We start from the raw sequence: 20,832 nt of genomic DNA on the forward strand, positions 1-20,832 counted from the left end.
GAAGGTCCCTCGTGCTGAGGAGCATATTGAGTGAGAGGACAGAAGTCCATTTAGGGGATGATCAGGAACTTGGAGGCAGTGTGTTTGCAAGATTCCTAGGATTTTTATAGGAACCAGAATTGAGGGGCAGGAATGAGAGGTATATATGGAATGGGGAGAGCAGGACTGCTCAGGCTTGGAGGTGGTGGGGAATTCCAGGATTTAGTACAAGATTTCTCTTTCTGTCTCTTTTTTATTTTTAACTTCTGTTCAGCAGTGAAGCCACACCCTTCCTTCTTCCTGAAAATAATGTTTAACTTCCTCTCCCTGCAGCATTACACTCCCTAGGTAATGGGAGAAGGGTGGGGGAAGTCTCCCAAGGTGGCTGGATCTCACAGTTTTCTATTGGAAGAGGAGCAGTCAAATGTATTTTTACATAGTATAACGTTGTCAGATTATTTCCTGCTGCTTAAGACAGAGCAACTTGTGTTCCGTGGCTCTAAACATTGGTGAAGATGATGTTGAGACAACTGTCTGCTTGAGGGGAATTGGGGTACTCATTTTCTTCCTATTGGAAAGAGAGACTCCTATCTCTTGCGTCTCTCTGATATGGAAGTTTCCAGTGGTAGTAGAGCATGAATATGGACGGAGCAATAAAGAAGGCCTTTGGAGGGGCGCCTGGGTGGCTCAGTCGGTTGGGCGTCCGACTTCAGCTCAGGTCATGATCTCGCGGTCCGTGGGTTCGAGCCCCGCATCGGGCTCTGTGCTGACCCCTCAGAGCCTGGAGCCTGTTTCGGATTCTGTGTCTCCCTCTCTCTCTGACCCTCCCCCATTCATGCTCTGTCTCAAAAATAAATAAACACTAAAAAAAAAAATTTTGAAAAAAAGAAGGCCTTTGGAAACTCCCCAACCTAGCCTTATATTTTTAAGGACTTACCTGAGTCTCTGCTATTTACTCAGTCAATAGTTTTTGAGTGCCTGTTATGTGCCAAGCATTGGTCAGGGCACTGGAAATACATCATTGAACAAAACTGACCAAAAAATGAAAAATAAAAATACAACAAACATCTGCCCTCATAGAGCTTACCTTCTTATCCTCCAAAGACTGAGTCTGCTAGTACCAGGCCCAATTCCAGTTTTGAGGAAAGTGCTAAAACTAAGGGGTGATGTTGTTCTTTTATAAGTACTTGACAGAAGGACTCCAGGCCACAAATATCATTTTGAAAGCCCTTTTCCTGTTTGGAAAAAAAGATAATTTGTATTTGATAGAGCAAAGGAAGGCCACAAAATGAATTATCTCCTTGTGGGCTGTGTTTCAGAACGGCCGGTTTGTGGGCGATGCTGACCTTGAGCGACAGAAATTTTCAGATCTGAAACTCAACGGACCCCAGGTAACTTCTTTGGTTCACAGTCTCAGCTGTTTCATTTGTATCTTCTTCCTTCCCCAGCCTATAAGAGCTTATGGGTGTCTTGTAAAGTACATTGTAAGTACCCCCCCCCCCCCATTAATTAGGAAAATAAAAAAGTGGAGCTTCAATGTATAGATGATTGTATTTTGGAATGAATCTTAATGGCTGTTGATCCGGTATTTGATCCCTCAATTACTGCATCCCTTTTCTGGAATGGGCATGCTTCTATTTCTACCTGAAATCTGGTTGGTCTTGAGCCTTAGGCAGTTTCTGAAGGGTACAGAGCCAGTCAGAAGATGGCTCTTTTGGGGATTTTTCTGGTTCATCTTAAAAGTTCTTTATTGGTTGAACTTTTTTGAAGGATCACTCATATGTAGATGTAGCCGTGGTCAACACAGATCATATTCACTTTGACGACCAGAACTGGGAAGTTAAATCTGCTGTCTGCTGTCTCTGTCACTTGGGTGTTGATGTGGCTATAGTTAACTCAGTTTATATATATATATATATATATATATATATATATATATATATATATGTGTGTGTGTGTGTGTGTGTGTGTGTGTGTGTGTGTGTGTGTGTAATTGAATGTTTATTTTTGAGAGGAGAGACAGCATCAGCAGGGGCAGAGAGAGAAGGAGACATAGAATCTGAAGCAGACTCCAGACCCTGAGCTGTCAGCACAGAGCCTGACACAGGGCTTGAACCACAAGCCACAGGATCATGACCTGAGCCAAAGTCGGACACTCAACCGACTGAGCCACCCAGATACCCCTCAGTTCATATTTGTTAGATGACTAGAACTGGGAAATTATAGCTTCTGCTCTTTTGTAGAAGTTCAAAACGTGGAGAAAGCTACCCCTCTGAAAATCCTGGGGCCCATGGAAGATGCATGAGAAGTCTTTGTCTCTAGGGAGACTGCTTGTCATTGGGTTGGACTGTTGATCTTTATGGCTGTTTCTTGCTTTTCCTCTTTTCCATACAGGATCACAGTCACCTTGTGTATAGTACCATTCCCAGGATGCAGGAGCCAGGGCAGATTGTGGAGACCTACACGGAGGAGGACCCGGAGGGAGCCATGTCTGTTGTCTCCGTGGAGACCTCTGATGATGGAACTACTCGGCGCACAGAGACCACAGTAAGCTAAGACTTATACGAGGTCGGGGATGATGGAGGAGGTCTTCTTGTGGGCTTTACTGGAAGGGATTAAGAACTTAATTAGGGTGGGGGCACTGGGGTGGCTCAGTTAGTTAGGCACCTGACTTTAGCTCAGGTGATGATTTCACAGTTCATGAGTTCAAGCCCGATGTCGGGCTCTGTGCTGACAGCTCGGAGCCTGGAGCCTGCTTTGGATTCTGTCTCCCTCTATCTCTGAACCTCCCCTCTTTGTGCTCTCTTTTTCTCTAAAAAAAAAATAAACATATAAAAAAATTTAACAATTTAAAAATTAAAAAAAAAAATTAAGGTGGATGAAAGGTGTTGAATGTATGTAGTGGAGGCATAAAGAAAGTGGTCTCTGGCCAGACAGGGAATATAGAAGAGATCTGGGAAAATCTAATGGAATAGGGAAGAAAGAAAGACCTTATAAGGTCTATAGTAGCTTCCTTTATAGGCACAGTTACTGTCAGTGCAGCTGTCCTGCCTGGGGACTTCCTCTAAGATGGAGAGGAGGGTAGATGGTAAAGCGTAAGGCATTTCTAGATAAAGTGGTCTGGCAGTAGGGGTTTATTTCATTTCTTAGAGCAGTCTAGAATTTAAGCTTCTATTGTTCACTCTTTTCTCTTTCCTTACTTGAAGGTCAAGAAAGTGGTGAAGACTGTGACAACACGGACAGTACAGCCAGTCCCTATGGGACCAGATGGGCTGCCTGTGGATGCCTCATCAGTTTCTAACAACTATATCCAGACTCTGGGTCGTGACTTCCGCAAGAATGGCAATGGGGGACCTGGTCCCTATGTGGGGCAAGCAGGCACTGCTACTCTTCCCAGGAACTTCCACTACCCTCCTGATGGATATAGCCGCCACTATGAAGATGGTTATCCAAGTAGCAGTGACAACTATGGCAGTCTGTCCCGGGTGACCCGCATTGAGGAGCGGTATCGGCCCAGCATGGAAGGTTATCGGGCACCTAGTAGACAGGATGTCTATGGGCCCCAGCCCCAGGTTCGGGTAGGTGGGAGCAGTGTGGATCTGCATCGTTTTCATCCAGAGCCTTATGGGCTAGAGGACGACCAACGTAGCATGGGCTATGATGACCTGGATTATGGCATGATGTCTGATTATGGCACTGCCCGTCGGACGGGGACGCCCTCTGACCCTCGCCGACGACTCAGGTAGGGAAGAAAAGGGGAAGGTAAGGGTCTTTTCAAAATAGTGAAAAGGGACAGCTCTTCTTTTTTTTTTTTTTTTTTAAATTTATTTTGTTCATTTTATTTGTTTTAGAGAGCAAGTGGGGGAGGGGGTAGTGGGAGAGAGAGAATCTCAAGCAGGCTCCACGCTCAGCAGAGTCCATCGCCAGACTTGATCCCACGATCCTGGGTTCATGACCTGAACTGAAATCAAGAGTCAGATGGATGAGCCACCCAGGCTCCCCTCTTCTTTCTCCAAGTGTTTTTCAATAAGAGACACTTGTGTCTTCTCTTCTGTGATTTTACTAAATATTGACTTGCTTTTTTGTCTCTTTTTCATTATAGAAGTCATATATCTAATTATAGAAAATGACTTGTGATGGTTATTGGTCTATATCCTGAAGAATGGCCTTTGCTTCTATGCCAAGAGTTTCTGCTGTTTCTGCCTAACCCCCAGTTAGAGATAGGCAGCATCACAAAGGAGCTTGGTGCCTGGGGCTGTGGGACACTCCCTTGCTCTTGTGAATTTCTTCAGCATCTGATTTGGTATTCAGAGTTGAGGGTTTTAGGCTTTCTAGGCCAGAATAGACAGTGAAGGGAGAACCCTCCCCATGGTGATTTTAATCTCAAGTTAAAAACAAACCTTGATCTCACAAAAGCCCAAATTGACATTGTGTTTTGGTTCTTACATTTGATTATAAAATGAAATGGGGGTGGCATCCTTTGAGGGTGGTACATTAGTGACATTCTGAAAGGTCACTAAGCAGCTGCCTCTTCTGACTTTACTACTCATCCTGGAGGATTCTTTGGTGATCTGAAAAAGGGCATGATTGATGTTTGGGCTGGTAGATGGTTTGCCTTGAGAGAATGCTTTGGAATGGGGGTTGGCAAACCTTGTCTGTGAAGGACTAGATAGAACCATTTTAGGCTTTGCGGGCCATGTATAATTTTTGTTGTGTGTTGTTGTTCTTTTTACAAACTTTTAAAAATATAGAAGCCCATTTTTAGCTCTGGGGCTGTGCAAAAACAAGTTTGGCCCATAGGCTGCCAACTCTGCTTTAGATTAAATCAGAGACATAGTGTTTACTAGGCAAGGAAAAATAAGAAGTAAAGGGGAAGATGTATAGATGTCTTGATGGTAAGGCTATCCTAGCAGCTGTTGCTGAATTTCTCTATGGGATCATAACCTTCTAAAGCAAATGCCTTTGTGCTCATTTTCCTCATATTAGGTAGCTTTGGTTAATAATGAACTGGGCTGGGCCCAGGGGTAGAGGCCCCATTATCTAAGCCTGAGTCACTCACCTTTTAGGTATTGTATCATTTGGACAGCTAGTCCAACTCCCATGTGACTCACCTTTCATTGCGGGGAGGGGGCAGTGGGGTGGGCATCAGACCTCAGCTGGTGCAACTTGGAGCACTGGTAGATAACAGCTATCACCAAAGAGTCTGCCCAGGGTGTTGGCCCTTCTGCTTGTTAACAAATCTGCCTTTCTGACTTCCTCATTAGTAGAGTGATTGGACCTAGGCAGGTGTGGGTGGCCAGCTCATTCCCTGCTGTCCCTTGCTGTGGCAATTGACATAGAGAGCGTCTGGGGCCTGGTTCTTGGGTCTGTTCCAGGGTGGCACTGGACTTGGAAACCTGCTTGACTAGCAAGAACATTTGCTGCTTCCTGCTCTAGGCCTAGGAGAGTAATACAAGGTCAAACGGAAATAGTAAGGCAGAATGGTTAGTGGAAAAAGCACTGAACCAGAAGACTTCTAGTTGTGCCTTTGCCACTAGCTATATAGCCTCAAGCAAGTCATTTAATCTTTCTGGGTACAGCTTTGTTATTTGTAAAACAAGGGAAAGAATGTCATGATCCACTGCTTGTAAAAGAAGGAAATACAACTGAGTGACCAACATCTTGGTTATAGCAATTGTTTTTGTGATTGTTATATTAAAACAATAACCAAAGTAAAATATGCTCACTAAAAACTAGAAAACCCAGAAAGGCACACCATCCATTGATAAAGACCTATGGATATAGGTTAACATTTGGTGTGTTTCCTTTCCTTTGGTGCGAGTTCTTTTTTCCTATGCAGGTAAACATACCCTGACTTTATTTTTCTTCTGCTAAACTGGAATCTTACTTAAAATACTGTTCAGTAGCTTATTTTTAAAACTCAACTCTATAACCTGTTCATTTTGTTTCAATGATATTAAAAAATAGTGATTTTTACTAAATGCTTCGTCCATCTGAGTTGCTGTTGAGTGGTTGATGTTGACAGCTTTGAGGCAGGCCCTTGGCTCCTGGCTAACCTTGAGGGTTGGGCTGACAGTGGGAGGGGTTTTGTGGAACAAACAACAGACTCGTTTGGAGAGTTCCACACAATAGATTCTCCTCTTTCCTATGGGAGCCAAAGAGTGAGATGAGCTCACAGATAATGGGTCTCTTCCTTCCTGGTGGTTATGAATAAATAATAGTGTGACAGATTCACCCTCTAGTGGTTGCTGGTAGTACTGAAATAGGAAGAATTCTGGTTAGACTTCTCTAAACCTTCAGTTGCTTTGTTTTTGTAGTTTTCTTGGTGACTGGGTATCCCAAATGCTGTGGTGTTCTGTAGCCTCTGTTTTGACAGAATCTGAGGTATTTAGAAATTAGAGGCTAGAAATCCTATCTCAAACATATTTGTTGAATAGCAGAGATGACGTTGGGGTGGACTGTGAAAATTAATGTTCAGGCTCATACCAAAGCGAAGTCCTCATGTGATGTACCAACAAGGCATGTACTGTTTTTACTCTTATCACCTCCTCTCTTATAATTTCCAAAATAAGATAAGGAGAGGCTTAAATAAGAAGTGTGTTTAAGGGTCTAATCCCAGCAGCTGTTTCCTGTGTGTAAATGCCTCATTTCCTGTTTAGCTAAAGGCTTGTAAGAACTGTTCTCAGACATTGTTTGCTGACTTCTTTGGTTTAACCCTGTCATCTGAGCGTTTATTTCAGTCTCTATCCAGAGAGGTTAGCTGTCAGGTATCATTTAAGTGCTAAGCAGTCAGGATTTGGTTCTTTTTTTGTGATTAACGTCTCTGAATATTTGTTACTCTCTTCCAAGCTAGTAAACTTGATAGGAAAAAAAGGTAGTTTTAATCTAAATGCAGATGCCTTTAAAATTGTTACCTTCTCTCCTTAAGAAAAATTGATCAACGCATCATTTATACAAAGGAGAGGTAAGATCTAGCGTACTGGAGCTGAAGTTACTCTTGCCTTGGAGGTGAGGGGTAATGGGAGCTCACCGGGAAACCAGACTCAACAACTTGATGTATTCATCTTTCCTCTTGGTTTTTCCAACACTGCAGGAGCTATGAAGACATGATTGGTGAGGAGGTGCCATCGGACCAGTACTATTGGGCTCCTCTGGCCCAGCATGAACGGGGAAGTTTAGCAAGCTTGGATAGCCTGCGCAAGGGAGGGCCACCACCTCCCAACTGGAGACAGCCGGAGCTGCCAGAGGTGATAGCCATGTTAGGGTTCCGCCTGGATGCTGTCAAGTCTAATGCAGCTGCTTACCTGCAACACTTGTGCTATCGCAATGACAAGGTGAAGACCGACGTTCGGAAGCTCAAGGGAATCCCAGTACTGGTGGGGCTGTTAGACCACCCCAAAAAGGAAGTGCATCTTGGAGCCTGTGGAGCTCTCAAGAATATCTCTTTTGGGCGTGACCAGGATAACAAGATCGCCATAAAAAACTGTGATGGTGTTCCTGCCCTTGTGCGATTACTCCGAAAGGCTCGTGATATGGACCTCACTGAAGTCATTACTGGTGAGTTACAGGCACAAGAGGACTGCTCGGTTGGGGTTACTCTTACCCCTAGAGATGTTGAGAGCTAGAAGGATTTCCAGTCCTTTTATTTTTGAGTCAAGGTCGTGAACTGGTGGTCTTTGGGTCAAATCCATCTCACAGATTTGTTTGGATCACACAAGGTTTTCAAAATTTTAAAGAATTGGTTGCTGATGTTTAAAATTCAGAAGATTTCACTTAAAATTCCAGATTCTTGGCTTCTGGTAAAAACGTGCAAGGATTGGTAACAGTAGGTTTATTTTGCTCCCTGACAGTTGGTCTGAGCTGATTGGTACGTGTGCGGTCCGGTTTGCAATAATCCTGAACGTATTCTATTGCCTTTAGCCAACTACTGCCATGTAGGAAGTTGTCTCCCAAACACTGAAGCTGGGTGTCTGCCATTTTTCTACTCTCTTGTAATTTCTTTTAAGTATCTGCTTCTGACATACCTGCCTGGTGTGTGTAGACAATCGAGCTTGTGGCCCTTGCTTTAGAAGAGTTGTTTTTCATGTTGTGGGTCGTGATCCATTAGTGCATATTAAATACAGTTTTGTGAATCCCAATCAGTATTTCAAGAGAAAGAAAGAACAAAAAATAGGGTAGATTATTAGTTCTCAGGACTGATCTTGCCCATCAGGGGATATTTGCAGTGTCTGGAGACAGACAACTTGGCTTGTGGGGAGTGCTACTGGCATCTAATGAGTAAAAGCCAGAGATGCTAAACATCTAACAGTGGACAGGTCAGCTTCCCATAACAAAGAATTATCTGGCCTAAAAGGTCAGTGGCGCTGAAGTTGAGAAACTCTGGTAGTGATAGCCCAGAGAGCATTGCTTATAAGTATTACTTTATGAAATTTTATTTCATGACATGTATGTATGTATGTGTATGTTGAGCCATAATGTATATTTCTTACCGTGAGTCACAAACAAAAGCTTAAATATCAGTATAATGTATCTGGTTATACCAGATTATAAAGTATTGGGGAAGACTGAGAAATGATGGAGTAGGGGATTCTCTTTGGCTTTCTTCAAACATCCTGTGTTGGGTGTTGGAGAGGTTATCTGATGAGTTGTCTCTGCCAGGAACCCTGTGGAATCTCTCATCCCATGACTCAATCAAAATGGAGATTGTGGACCATGCACTGCATGCCTTGACAGATGAGGTGATCATCCCACACTCTGGTTGGGAGCGGGAACCAAATGAAGATTGCAAACCGCGCCATATCGAGTGGGAGTCAGTGCTTACCAACACAGCTGGCTGTCTTAGGTAACGTAAGGGCTTCAAGAGTATGAAGATTGAAGTTTTGAGGACTAACATTTTTTTTTTTCTTTTTAAATTCTTCAGCCTGTCACTCAGCCTCCATTCCTGTGACTGGAGGAATGACTCTGACTCCAGCCTGTCTTCTACCTTTGTCACTACTCCTTTGTATGCCACATACGTTCGCTACGCTGGTTTACTTGTTGTTCCCTGCACATCCTCACTTCTGTGCCTCTTTGACTTTGTTCATTTAATTTGTAAATGTTTGTTCAATATCTACCACATGTAAAGCAGTTGTCAAGTCCTGAGCTTGGAGCTTTTGTGTGTGTCTGTGTCCCTGTCCTCAATGATATGTATGTCAAGTAAGGCTGCAATGAGTGAACAAAAGGAGTACAAAATGTACTAGAAGGGTAGGGGGAGGAACTGTTCTTCCTTCAGTCCACATCACCCCTGTCTCTTTTATCTTTTTTTTCCTACAGATTTTTTTTTTTTTTAAGTAATCTCCACACCCATCGTGGGGCTTGAACTTAAAACCCCAGGATCAAGAGTCGCACGCTCTACTGGCTGAGCCAGCCAGGCGCCCCTCCTTATTTATCTTTTGAGGCTAAACTCAAAAATGCCTTTATTTCATGAAAATTTTCTTGATATCTTCTTTCTCTCTTTGGAGTATACCCCTGTGTTCTCTGCCCCATTCTTCATTCGTCCTTCCATGAAAGAAGTATCTATTCTATCTTAAAGCACTGTTAACAGTATAAATGTCCTGAAAGTAGGGATTGTCTTAACTTTCTCTAACCGCAGTGCCTTGCTTATAACAAGTACTCACTATCCGTTATAGTGAAAAGAAAAGATACAGAGGAGGCTTGTAAATGTTGAAGATATCAAGGGAGGATTTCTAGATTTGAGTCATCTTGAAGCCTCTCCCTTTCCCCTCAGGAATGTCAGCTCAGAGAGGAGTGAGGCTCGCCGGAAACTTCGGGAATGTGATGGTTTAGTGGATGCCCTCATTTTCATTGTGCAGGCTGAGATTGGGCAGAAGGATTCAGACAGCAAGGTAAGTTGACAGCTGAGTGAATTCCATTCACAGCAACCATGAGGCACCAGTAGTGCAGACCCACCATCTCAGGCTTTCAGATGACCTGAGGTATCTGTACCAGCTCCTGTTCCCTAAAGCAGATGTTCACCATGGTTTTCTTTAGAATTTCCTTCACCTGTATAATCTGTTTTAAAGCTGTTTAGCTATATTTCCAAGGTTCTATATTTTCCTAAGTAGGAAAAAGGGTGACCCTTGGTTTTGTGTCACACACCAAATGGTGGCAGAAACCTTCCAGTAGCCTGAGGCTGCAAGGATTTTGAGAGGCTTGGTGCTCTTAAGAGGCTTTGTGAGAGATGATGGATTGGGCTATGCTTTTGGGGATCAGTATTTTAATACTTGGATCATGGAAACCTGTACTTGCTGGGAAATCACTATAGGCATTCTCCTCGCTCACCGAGCCCTTTATCTTGTGTCCCCAAGCTTGTGGAGAACTGCGTTTGCCTTCTTCGGAATTTGTCATACCAAGTTCACCGGGAGATCCCACAGGCAGAGCGTTACCAAGAGGCACCTCCCAACGTTGCCAACAATACTGGGCCACATGCTGCCAGTTGTTTTGGGGCCAAGAAGGGCAAAGGTGAGTTTTGGTTCTTTGTTCCTTGCTCTTTAATGTAGGATGGGAAAGGGAAGGAACTCTTTTAGCTTTAGGCACAAAATACTTGCTGAGCAGTACACGAGTCTGCCTAGTCAAGGATATCTCCTCGCTCTGCAGCCGCTTCCCCAGTGTCGTGTTCTCCATTCATGGCGGTGATCATGGTGGTGGTGGTGGTCATTGGTATCAGTTTGGGGGCAGTGAAGGACGAGAACTCAACTAATCTGGGGCCTTCTCCCCCATTCCTCCTTTGTGTTTCCTGTGTTTTTCTTTTCCTCCTTGCTTCCCTGCTTATTTGCCCACGATCCTGTTGACATCTTTCTCCTGCATTTTTCTTCCTTCATTTCTCTCTGCTTTCCACCTTGGGTGACGCACTGGAAGATGAGTGGTTCTCCAGAGGTGAGTGGAATCTTTTAAGGCGCTTATGGACTTCTAATTTGCATGCTTTGGTTTTAGCTTCCCTAGTGTTTCCTAACCCTTCCCTGTGGATGCATGTAGGAAAATTCAGTTGAGGAGGACCATTGAAACAAGTTCAGCTCTTTGGAGCTAATGGCTCATGGCATGCTATTTCTGGATAGCAGACCCAGGTCTCAGAACTCAGGACAACAGCAACAACGGTGCTTATCCTTATCTTACCTGTCTGCTGCCTGTTTTCTGTCCTTGTTTCTGCACAGCCCCCTGCTGGGACAGCTTGTGGGGGGGGACCTTGTTTTTTGTTTTTTTTCCCCCCTCTTGATGTATCTCTGATCCAAAGATTTTGACTGAAGAATAAAAAGTACACTATGTGGACTCTTTCCTTTCTTAAACTTTTTCCCCCTCCCCTCCTTTTTTTAACTTCCAAAGGGAAAAAACCCACAGAGGATCCAGCGAACGATACAGTGGATTTCCCTAAAAGAACTAGTCCTGCCCGGGGTAAGTTATCTTTTTCTTTTTAGTCTCCAGGGATCTCGGTCTCATATATATATAGTTCACAGACAAGCGTTTGGTAGCCTAACAGTAGACTCTGCAGTATGATCACTGTTCTCTGTCCTCCTACTCTGGGCATGGAATGATGGTGGAGCACTGGGAAACTGGTATTGTAGCAGTAACTTAGGAAAGATGGCTTGCTGTGGCAACTTTTCAGATTATTGGAGGATGGGTAGGGTCCTGAACCCATCTAGGCCAGAAACGGAGGTGCTCTAAGTAACCACTACTGTCCTTAGGACTGTAATTGTTCTAAGAAGCCTCTTTCTCACAGTTTGGGTGTTTATGTTTACCAGTACAGTGAGTTTAAAATTCACAGTTCTTCATGGATGTAAAAATTTTAGATGTTGTTAAATCTAGGATAGGCTTTGTACTTAGTCATAGTAAAGGTAGACAGAATGATTCAGTTAAGTTAGAAATAATTCACTTGAGGGGCGCCTGGGTGGCGCAGTCGGTTAAGCGTCCGACTTCAGCCAGGTCACGATCTCGCGGTCCGTGAGTTCGAGCCCCGCGTCGGGCTCTGGGCTGATGGCTCAGAGCCTGGAGCCTGTTTCCGATTCTGTGCCTCCCTCTCTCTCTGCCCCTCCCCCGTTCATGCTCTGTCTCTCTCTGTCCCAAAAATAAGTAAACGTTGAAAAAAAAAAAAAATTAAAAAAAAAAAAAAAAGAAATAATTCACTTGAGATGAGGAATCTTTAACCCTGAGCGGTGTCAGTGGGCACCTGAATGCCCTGAGTGCCAAGGCCAAAGTAGACTGTGGAAGAGAAGAGACAAAGAGGAAAGAGAGAAAGGAATTGCATATGAGTTGAGGTCTGTTCTGCTCTTCCCATGGATGAATTATTCTTAAGAAGGAAGGCATGGAATCAAGCCTCTGAGTTTGCTCTTGGGTGAGTGGGAGAGTATAGGGGGTCTAATGGTATAGGAGCATAAATTTATCAATCCAGAGTACTGAGGCTGAACTTCAACCAGCCAGAGCCTGGTGTTTAGGTAATGACTAGCATCCCCTGCTTTCCTGCCCTTTCTTGTGCAGGCTATGAGCTTTTATTTCAGCCAGAGGTGGTTCGGATATACATCTCACTCCTCAAGGAGAGCAAGACTCCTGCCATCCTAGAAGCCTCAGCTGGAGCTATCCAGAACTTGTGTGCTGGGCGCTGGACGGTGAGTACCTTTCAGAAAATAGACTTAGAGATTGGAGAACTTACCTAACTAGTTTGCCACCGTTTGTAATCTGTTCCACCTCTTCTTGTGTGTTACTTCCAGTATGGTCGATACATCCGCTCTGCTCTGCGTCAAGAGAAGGCTCTTTCTGCCATTGCTGACCTCCTGACCAGTGAACACGAGCGTGTAGTGAAAGCTGCGTCTGGAGCACTGAGAAATCTGGCGGTAGATGCTCGCAACAAAGAACTGATTGGTAAGAAGTTGGATGCACACGGTTAATCTCAGTATCAGTACCAAGCCTTTAGTCTGGCAGATGCTAAAGAGTTATTATTGCAGTGACTGAGAGGAGGGATCCTGGCTAGTCCTCCATAGTTTGTGGTTCTGAGGGTTCTAGTTTAATGGTTCCTAGAAAGACAAGAACTGGTAACTCTTCAAAACTAGAATAAAAACAGCTATTCTTCATTAAGCACTTGCTTTGTTAGTGGGCGTTGTAACATATTTGATATAAAGTATTCACATAGTTCCAATGTGACTAAAGGGGAGAATAAATAAAGGAGTAAGAAGGACCATATGTTCATGGCTCTTCTGATACGATAACCCCATAGCAAAATGAAGTTGATTCATGTGGACAGTGAATTGCACTTAATATGATTGATGCAAGTAAGTACAGTGTTAGGCTCCATATACTGGACTTGCTTTGTTCTCCCTGCACACAGTCCTTCTGTCTTAACGCTGTAGGTAAACATGCTATTCCGAACTTGGTAAAGAACCTGCCAGGAGGGCAGCAGAGCTCTTCCCAGAATTTCTCTGAGGACACTGTGGTCTCTCTTTTGAACACCATCAATGAGGTTATTGCTGAGAACTTGGAGGCTGCCAAAAAGCTTCGAGAGACACAGGGTATTGAGAAGCTGGTGTTGATCAACAAATCAGGGTGAGTTTAACACTGAAAATGACAACTGGAAGAGTTTGTGTGTGAGAGGGGAGTTACTAGGAAGGAGCGTTCCATGTTTGCTTTCTTATTTACATATAAAATGTGAAGAGATAATGCTGTCTTAATGTTTTGTCTTAATGTTGAGCTATAAATTGATAACAGACCTGTTGCATCAAACATTTTTTTGTGTCACTGTTTGGGACACAGTACAGAACTTGGTGAATACTTGATCTTGCCCATTTCGGCATTTCTTCTTATGTTACATTATATTGGAGAGTACAGGCTCTCAGCTTCCTCCTTGGTCTTAACACCCAAATTCCATATCGTATTACTTTCCTCAAAAGGAACCGTTCAGAAAAAGAAGTCCGAGCAGCAGCACTTGTATTACAGACAATCTGGGGATATAAGGAGCTGCGGAAGCCACTGGAAAAAGAAGGATGGAAGAAATCAGACTTTCAGGTAGAGTAACTCTTGGGCCTGAGACTTGACCCTTTTTTCCCTTGGTTTCACGTAACACTTTTATCTTTGGTTCCTTCCTCCTCACTATTGCCTTAAGTCCTGCTTTATCCCAAGTCTTTCTGAGTAAGGAGATCATTCAGTTTACTCCTTCCCCAAAAAGAACGATGCTATGCTTCATTTGGTGCCAGAATAGCTGTGGTTCTCCTCGGTGCCACAACCTGCTGTCCACATTGGTGGGGACGAGGGAAGATGGCCTGTTTGACTTTTCCCCAGATGTGCCATAGCCCCTTGAAGGAATTTACTGGAAACTAGGTCACCTTCTGATAGTGCGAGTGTTTGGTACCTCTGTAATCTCCTGTTCAGGAACATAAATAGAAGCCACAAAACCCTCATTTGTTTCACTATGTAGATATTTAACCCATATGAGGTACCTTTTGGGAAGAGCTATATTTGGGAATAGGAACCTAAAGATCTGTGCCCGTTGGGAAATAAAATGCGGGTGAGTTCAGTATTCTGTGATATTGTTGCATTTTATGTTTGCTTCCAGGTAAATCTAAACAATGCTTCTCGAAGCCAGAGCAGTCATTCATATGATGACAGCACTCTCCCTCTCATTGACCGGAACCCAAAATCAGGTACAGTGTCTGGGGGGCGTACCCCTCTGCTTTTACTCCACCATGGCTATTCTTCAGTGGGCTTACTTCCCGTGGAATAGAATACGTATTTGTTACTGCATGAGCTAGTCTTTTGGTAGACGGTAATAATACTTTACCTTAGGATTGTACCACAGAGGCTGGTAAGCCTGAGCATTAGAAGAGAAAACAGGCAGTAGCCTGGAAGTGATCCTGTCTTTGCTTGCGGACTTACAACTGTTTTCTCTGTTTGAGAGATAATTGACATATATCATTGTGTAAATTTAAGGTGTACAACATAGTGCTTTGATGTATGTATATATTGCATAATGATTATTTTTTGGTTTTTAAATTTCCACATAATACCATGTAATATGTGGACTGTTGAAAAATTAGAAAATTCAGGTAACCAGAAAAATAACAACAAAAATCACTTATTTCTGTTACCCAGAGATCACTGCTGCTATTTGTGGTTTTATCTTTTAAACACTTTTGCCGTGTGAGCAAATAAATTTTGCGCCCCAAAGATGAATTAGCATATTTTATGAAACATTTTCTTTTTCATGAAAGTGTGTGCTGTAACCCTTATTATCTTGCTGACACTTGGCTTTTGCCTCCATTAGGGTTCTCTCTCTCTCTCTCTCTCTTTTTTTTTTTTAAGGTTTTTATTTTGAGAGAGAGAGAGATTGAGAGAGACAGAGTGTGAGCAGGAGAGGGGCAGAGAGAGAGGGAGACAGAATCCAAAGCAGGCTCCAGGCTCTGAGCTGTCAGCACAGAGCCCGACATGGGGCTCGGACTCACAAACTCTGAGATCACGACCTGAGCCAAAGTCGGACGCTTAACTGACTGAGCCACCCAGGTGTTCCAACATCAGGGTTCTTGAGATGTGGTGTGAGGATCCCCATGTCTGTTGACATCTGTGCTGACTATGCAGAAGTAGTGGGAGTGTTTGCAGCAGCAGCTATGGCACCAACCCCACACCACTAGCCGTCCTAGGCTTCGTGGCCATGCGCTCACAATGTAAAAAAGAGCCAGTTTCACTTGTTAATGTACTTGATGGAGCTGTAAGAATTACTAATTTTATTGTTTGTGACCTTGAGCACACGTCTTTTTGAAATCTCCCGTGCTGATGAAATAGGAAGTACTTGGCGAGCCCTGTGCTGCATCCAGAGTGTGGTAGTGGACCTGGGGGAAAGCACAGGTGCTCTAGTTGGAGTTTCTGAGTGGACCAGCCACTCTTTTTACGGAATGCCATTTTTACTTGGGAAAAAATGGCAAGCTATGGTTTTAGACTTGAGTATTTGCTAGACATTTTCTCAAAAATGAATGCAATGAGCTTGTCACTTTCAGGAAAAATAACTAACAGTACTTGTTGCCTGAATTTTCAAGTGAAAAACTTGTACCTGCCATTATGAGCCTGATAACACACCCATACTTCAAAGACTATTTATTTATTTATTTATTTATTTACTTACTTACTTACTTACTTATTTATGGTTTATTTTATTTATGGGGTGGGGACACGCAGAGAGAGAGGGAGAGAGAGAATCCCAATCAGGCTCTACACTGCCAACACAGAGCCCGACATGAGGCTTGAACTCCTGAAACTGAGATCATGACCTGAGCAAAAATCAAGAGTCGGATGCTTAATCAACTGAGTCACACGGGCACCCCAAAAGACATTTTAATCAAACCAGTGGTGATAGTAATGAATGCGATTTTTTTTTTTGATGTTGTATAATGAAATGTGTTAACATGTAGAAGATCTGCATTACTCTATGAACCAGTATTTTCCAAATGACTAGTGTGTGGTGTTTCAGAATCATGAATGGGTAACTGACCCATTCAAAGTGCAAGACAGACCAATGCATTTTAATTTAACAAAGTGTGAAGAAGAGGTCATTCATTTGGATTCAGATTCTACATTACTGCTAACTTTAGAGAAACTCAACTTGCTCTTTAGAGAAATTCTACTTGTTGTGTATTAGTATACTATCAAAGAATATACACAATTATCTGAAAAATTGTTGAAAATTCTTTTTCCAACTTTTTGTCTGTGGGAGGCTGGATTTTCTTCATGTACTTCAACTAAAATAACATCATGACAGATTGAACACAGAAGTAGATAGGAAAATCCAGCTGTCTTCTATTAAGCCAAACTTTAAAGACATGTGCAAAAATGTAAAAAAAACAAACAAACAAACAAAAAAAAACCCAAAAACAAAAACCCACAAACCTGCTTTCAAAAAACATTAAAATGTTAACATGGAATAAGTTTTTTTTTTTTTTTAAATTTTTTTTAATGTTTTTATTTTATTTTTGAGACACAGAGAGACAGAGCATGAACAGGGGAGGGTCAGAGAGAGGGAGACACAGACTCTGAAACGGGCTCCAGGCTCTGAGCTGTCAGCACAGAGCCCGACGCGGGGCTCGAACCCACGGACCGTGAGATCATGACCTGAGCCGCAGTCGGCCGCTTAACCGACTGAGCCACCCGGGCGCCCCTGGAATAAGTTTTTTTAACTTAAATGTTTATTTTGAGAGAGAGAGAGCACGGGGGAGGGGCAGAGGGAGAGGGAGAATCCCAAGCAGGCTCCGCACTGTCAGCATAGAGCCTGAGGTGGGGCTTGATCTAATAAATCATGACCTGGGCTGAAATCAGGACTTAGAAGCTTAACCGACTGAGCCACCCAGGCACCCCTATTTTTACTGTTAAAAAAAATATTTATTTAATTATTTATTTATTTATTTTCGAGAGAGGCAGACCGAGTCCAAGTGGGGTAGGGGCAGAGAGAGAGGGAGAGAGAAAACCCCAAGCAGGCTCTACACTGTCAGTGCAGAACCCAACATGGGGCTCGAACAGTGAGATCATGACCTGAGCTGAAATCAAGAGTCAGGTGCTGAACCACCTGAGCCACCCAGATGCCACCCTATTTTTTCTTTTAAGTGAAATACTTAAAATTTCTCAATACAGGAAAATAGTAATATATATATAACTGACACCAGTGAATACTTTTTGGATCTTCATAATTTTTAAGACTGTGTAAAGGGGTCTGGAGACCAAATAATTTAACAAGTACTTGTTAAGAGTGAATGGTTGTTAAGAGTGAACGTTAGGGTTCCATTGGAAAGGGATCTCTTAAGTCCCATGAGGGCTTTGTCTAGTGCCTGGCACATAGTGGGTGCTCAGTAAAAATTTGATGGGAGGGAGGGAGGACCAACCAGAGAGCAATTTTTATGATGAGTATAGATTTTGAAGAGTTGGTTTTTGACCTGGATAACTTTCTGACTCCGTATAGATAAGAAACCTGATCGGGAGGAAATTCAGATGAGCAGTATGGGATCAAACACAAAATCATTAGGTAGGTGATTAATTCCTGCCTAAGGACACGGAGTTATATTTCATTGGGATGAGAACTGTCTGGCTCTGCAGTTTCTTTTCTAGCACCTTCATCATCCTGGGAGAGCATTCATTGGCTGGACATTTCTATTTGGAAGGATGTGAGGAGATTTAGTGAAACTTGATATATCTACTTTCTTCCACATTCCCACATACTCAAAGGTTCAAAAAAACCCCCCAAATCTTAATTCACCCTTGTCCCCACCCCCACTTACTACAGAATTATGTTTGGGTCCTTAAACTGTTACTGTTTCACAGGCTGACCCCAGGCTCCCTTTCCATCTCCTTTCCATGTACTCTGTTTCAGCCCACCTGGTCTAATTTGCTATTTTGTCTCTTTACTCTACTTTTTAAATTTTTCTCAGAGCATACTTCCTGCTGGAATGCCCTTCTTCCCCTTTGCTTTGCTAAATTTTCTTTATCCCCAGAGGCTTAACCAAGTCCTGTCTCCTTTGTTAGGTGCTTCCTGACTGTTGCAGCACCCCTACGCTCTCTTCTTAATTCCAATACCATTTATAGACAGATCTCTTCTGTTTTGCTTTATTATCATATGTCATACTCTGTGTGTTTCATTTAATTGTCTTCCCAACTAGATTCAAATTATTTTTAAGTCAGGGACCTTAAGTCAAGGACTAGAACTTAATGACTTTCTGGAGCATTTGACAAAGTTTACTTCCCAACAGGGGTGCCTAATTCACACTTATCTGTTTAATATGTATGGTACACCAGAGGGAATATCGTATTTCTTGTACTTTTTTCATTAGATAACAACTATTCCACACTGAATGAGAGAGGGGACCACAACAGAACACTGGATCGATCCGGGGATCTAGGTGAAATGGAGCCATTGAAGGGAACACCCCTGATGGTAAATTCTCTTTTATATACTCTTGTCCTTCTAAGGCTAGTTCTGTTTTGAAACCTTCATGTTTTGTGAAATAGGAAGAAAGTACCTAGTGAAAGACAGTATCCTTTTCTGATAGGGATTTTCAGGAAAAGTAGGAGTTTTGACTCCTGTTGAGATTTCTTGGGTCATAATTCTGCAACAGTCAGGTTAGGAGAAGGAAGACCATAAATGTATTGCTGATGTGACTAATGCCAATAGATTCTCATACATTACTCTCTTCCTGTCCCTGCCTTTTCTTGAATATCTTGCCCTTTTCTTACTATTATCTTGTTTTGTTTGAGTTGACCAGTTTCGGGATTTTCCTTAGGTTTGGCACATACTCACGAGGTTTCTATTTCCTTACTCTCATACTAACAAATTGCATGTGTTCACAGCAGGACGAGGGGCAGGAATCTCTGGAGGAAGAGTTGGATGATGAGGGGGACCAAGTGTCTAACCCCTCCATGGTATGTCCTCCAGCCACCCCCAAGATCGTCCTTGAGGAAGGAGGTCCCTATGTGCCAGCAGTTTGCCAATCAAGCTGATCCAATCGGGCCAGAGACCCTAGTCTCAGCCGCTTGGCGCTTGGGGGTGCTGCTTCTGTGATTATTGCCTCTTCAGAGGCTGGGACATGCCTCCGGTGATCTGATTCTCCATTCCGTGCTGCTTTCCTCCCTCCGGATTTGCTCAACTGTCTTTTGGTTCTCCTCATTCCCAACCCTATTAACGTTTCTTTCTCTTTTTTCCCTACAGCAGAAGATTTAGCACCACTGTCTGCGCTACATCTGGGCTTATAATATATGTACTTTTATTTTTTGGTGGTGAAATGGACTGATGATTTTTCCCTTTCTTCGCTGGACTGTTGTGCCAACTGCCAGGCTGCCTCCTGCCCTTATAGCCCTAAGTGGCCACCTTCTTTCTACCAACTCCTACCTTCTTCCAGTGAAGCTTAATTGTCCCTCCTCCCCCCTCCAGATCCCCTCCAGTTGCTCCCAAGAAGCCTGACTCAGTTATATGCATATCTTGAGAAACTGCTGCAAATTAGCTCTTTTTGCCAGTTCTCCCTGGAACTCTTGGCCTTGTGTGGAGGGAGGGAGAGAGTGGGAATCCTCACTGGAAGCCGTGGGAAGAATTGGAAGTTACATGCTGTCTATGCAGTGTCCAACACTCTGATAAACTGATGATTCTTAATCAAGATTTTTTTTTTTCTTGGTGGGGAAGGGACTTTTATTTTTTTGGAGAATCGGAAGTGTGAGCTCTTCCCGTATTCCTGATGACTATTTTTGAATCAAAGAAGGCTGGCAACATTGGCACATTCCACCTGGCAAGGGCCCTTGAGTAAGTGAAGGTCTCCTAGAACTGAGATTAAGAAACCTTGGTCTCATCTCCAGGCCAGGGACCACTGTGGACCTACAGACTCCATCTCTTCTCCAAGCCTCATGCCAACCCTCAGCTGCTGCCACTGCCCTTTACTAAGGCTGTCCTTAATCTTCCTCTCCCATCCTGTGAAATGTCTGCTGACTTGGCCTGGCCATTTGCAAGAGGCTGTAGAAAGAGGAGAATGTGTCAAGGAAGACTTTTTGGGTGAGAAGGATCAAAAAGATGTCTTCTGGGGAGGAGAAGAACCTCTAGCAGGAGCTAGTAGGAATGTACATGAATCAGTTAGTCTGAAACTGGCAGGAAGCTTTGAAGCTGGCTTCCCCCCTGCCCTTCTTTCTCCTTTTCTTACCCTTCTAGCTCTGTCCTCCCCTGCCTTTTCCCTGGATTGGTTGGCTGACAAAAGGACTTGATGTACATACTCCTGCCCCCTTTACCCTTAAAAGGTGGGGGATCGCCCCTGGATTTGCCTCTTCTTTGTGCCTTTGGCCTGGGGTGCATCTCCTCCTTCCCTTCCATGTGCCTTTCTTTGC

At 43.4% G+C, this 20,832-nt stretch overlaps 1 protein-coding gene across 1 annotated transcript in view; it reads left to right on the forward strand.

The window, feature by feature from the left end:
* CTNND1 (catenin delta 1) overlaps positions 1-19,485 on the forward strand; it is a 44,525-nt gene extending 25,040 nt beyond the window's left edge. The window contains exons 4-19 of the mRNA XM_047070885.1: positions 1,299-1,370; positions 2,374-2,526; positions 3,186-3,721; positions 7,073-7,536; positions 8,638-8,821; positions 9,746-9,863; positions 10,326-10,479; positions 11,338-11,406; positions 12,487-12,614; positions 12,717-12,867; positions 13,353-13,545; positions 13,890-14,004; positions 14,552-14,639; positions 17,936-17,998; positions 18,801-18,904; positions 19,318-19,485. Coding sequence (XP_046926841.1) covers positions 1,299-1,370; positions 2,374-2,526; positions 3,186-3,721; positions 7,073-7,536; positions 8,638-8,821; positions 9,746-9,863; positions 10,326-10,479; positions 11,338-11,406; positions 12,487-12,614; positions 12,717-12,867; positions 13,353-13,545; positions 13,890-14,004; positions 14,552-14,639; positions 17,936-17,998; positions 18,801-18,904; positions 19,318-19,467 — 2,742 coding nt within the window. The 3' untranslated portion in view covers positions 19,468-19,485. The remainder of the gene's footprint in view (positions 1-1,298; positions 1,371-2,373; positions 2,527-3,185; positions 3,722-7,072; positions 7,537-8,637; positions 8,822-9,745; positions 9,864-10,325; positions 10,480-11,337; positions 11,407-12,486; positions 12,615-12,716; positions 12,868-13,352; positions 13,546-13,889; positions 14,005-14,551; positions 14,640-17,935; positions 17,999-18,800; positions 18,905-19,317) is intronic.
* Positions 19,486-20,832: the final 1,347 nt, after the last annotated feature.

The sequence above is a fragment of the Lynx rufus genome, unplaced genomic scaffold (assembly GCF_022079265.1).
Source record: "Lynx rufus isolate CCGP_SWC_20201006 ecotype Redwood Valley unplaced genomic scaffold, mLynRuf1.p SCAF_9, whole genome shotgun sequence".
Classification (NCBI taxonomy): Eukaryota; Metazoa; Chordata; class Mammalia; order Carnivora; family Felidae; genus Lynx; species Lynx rufus.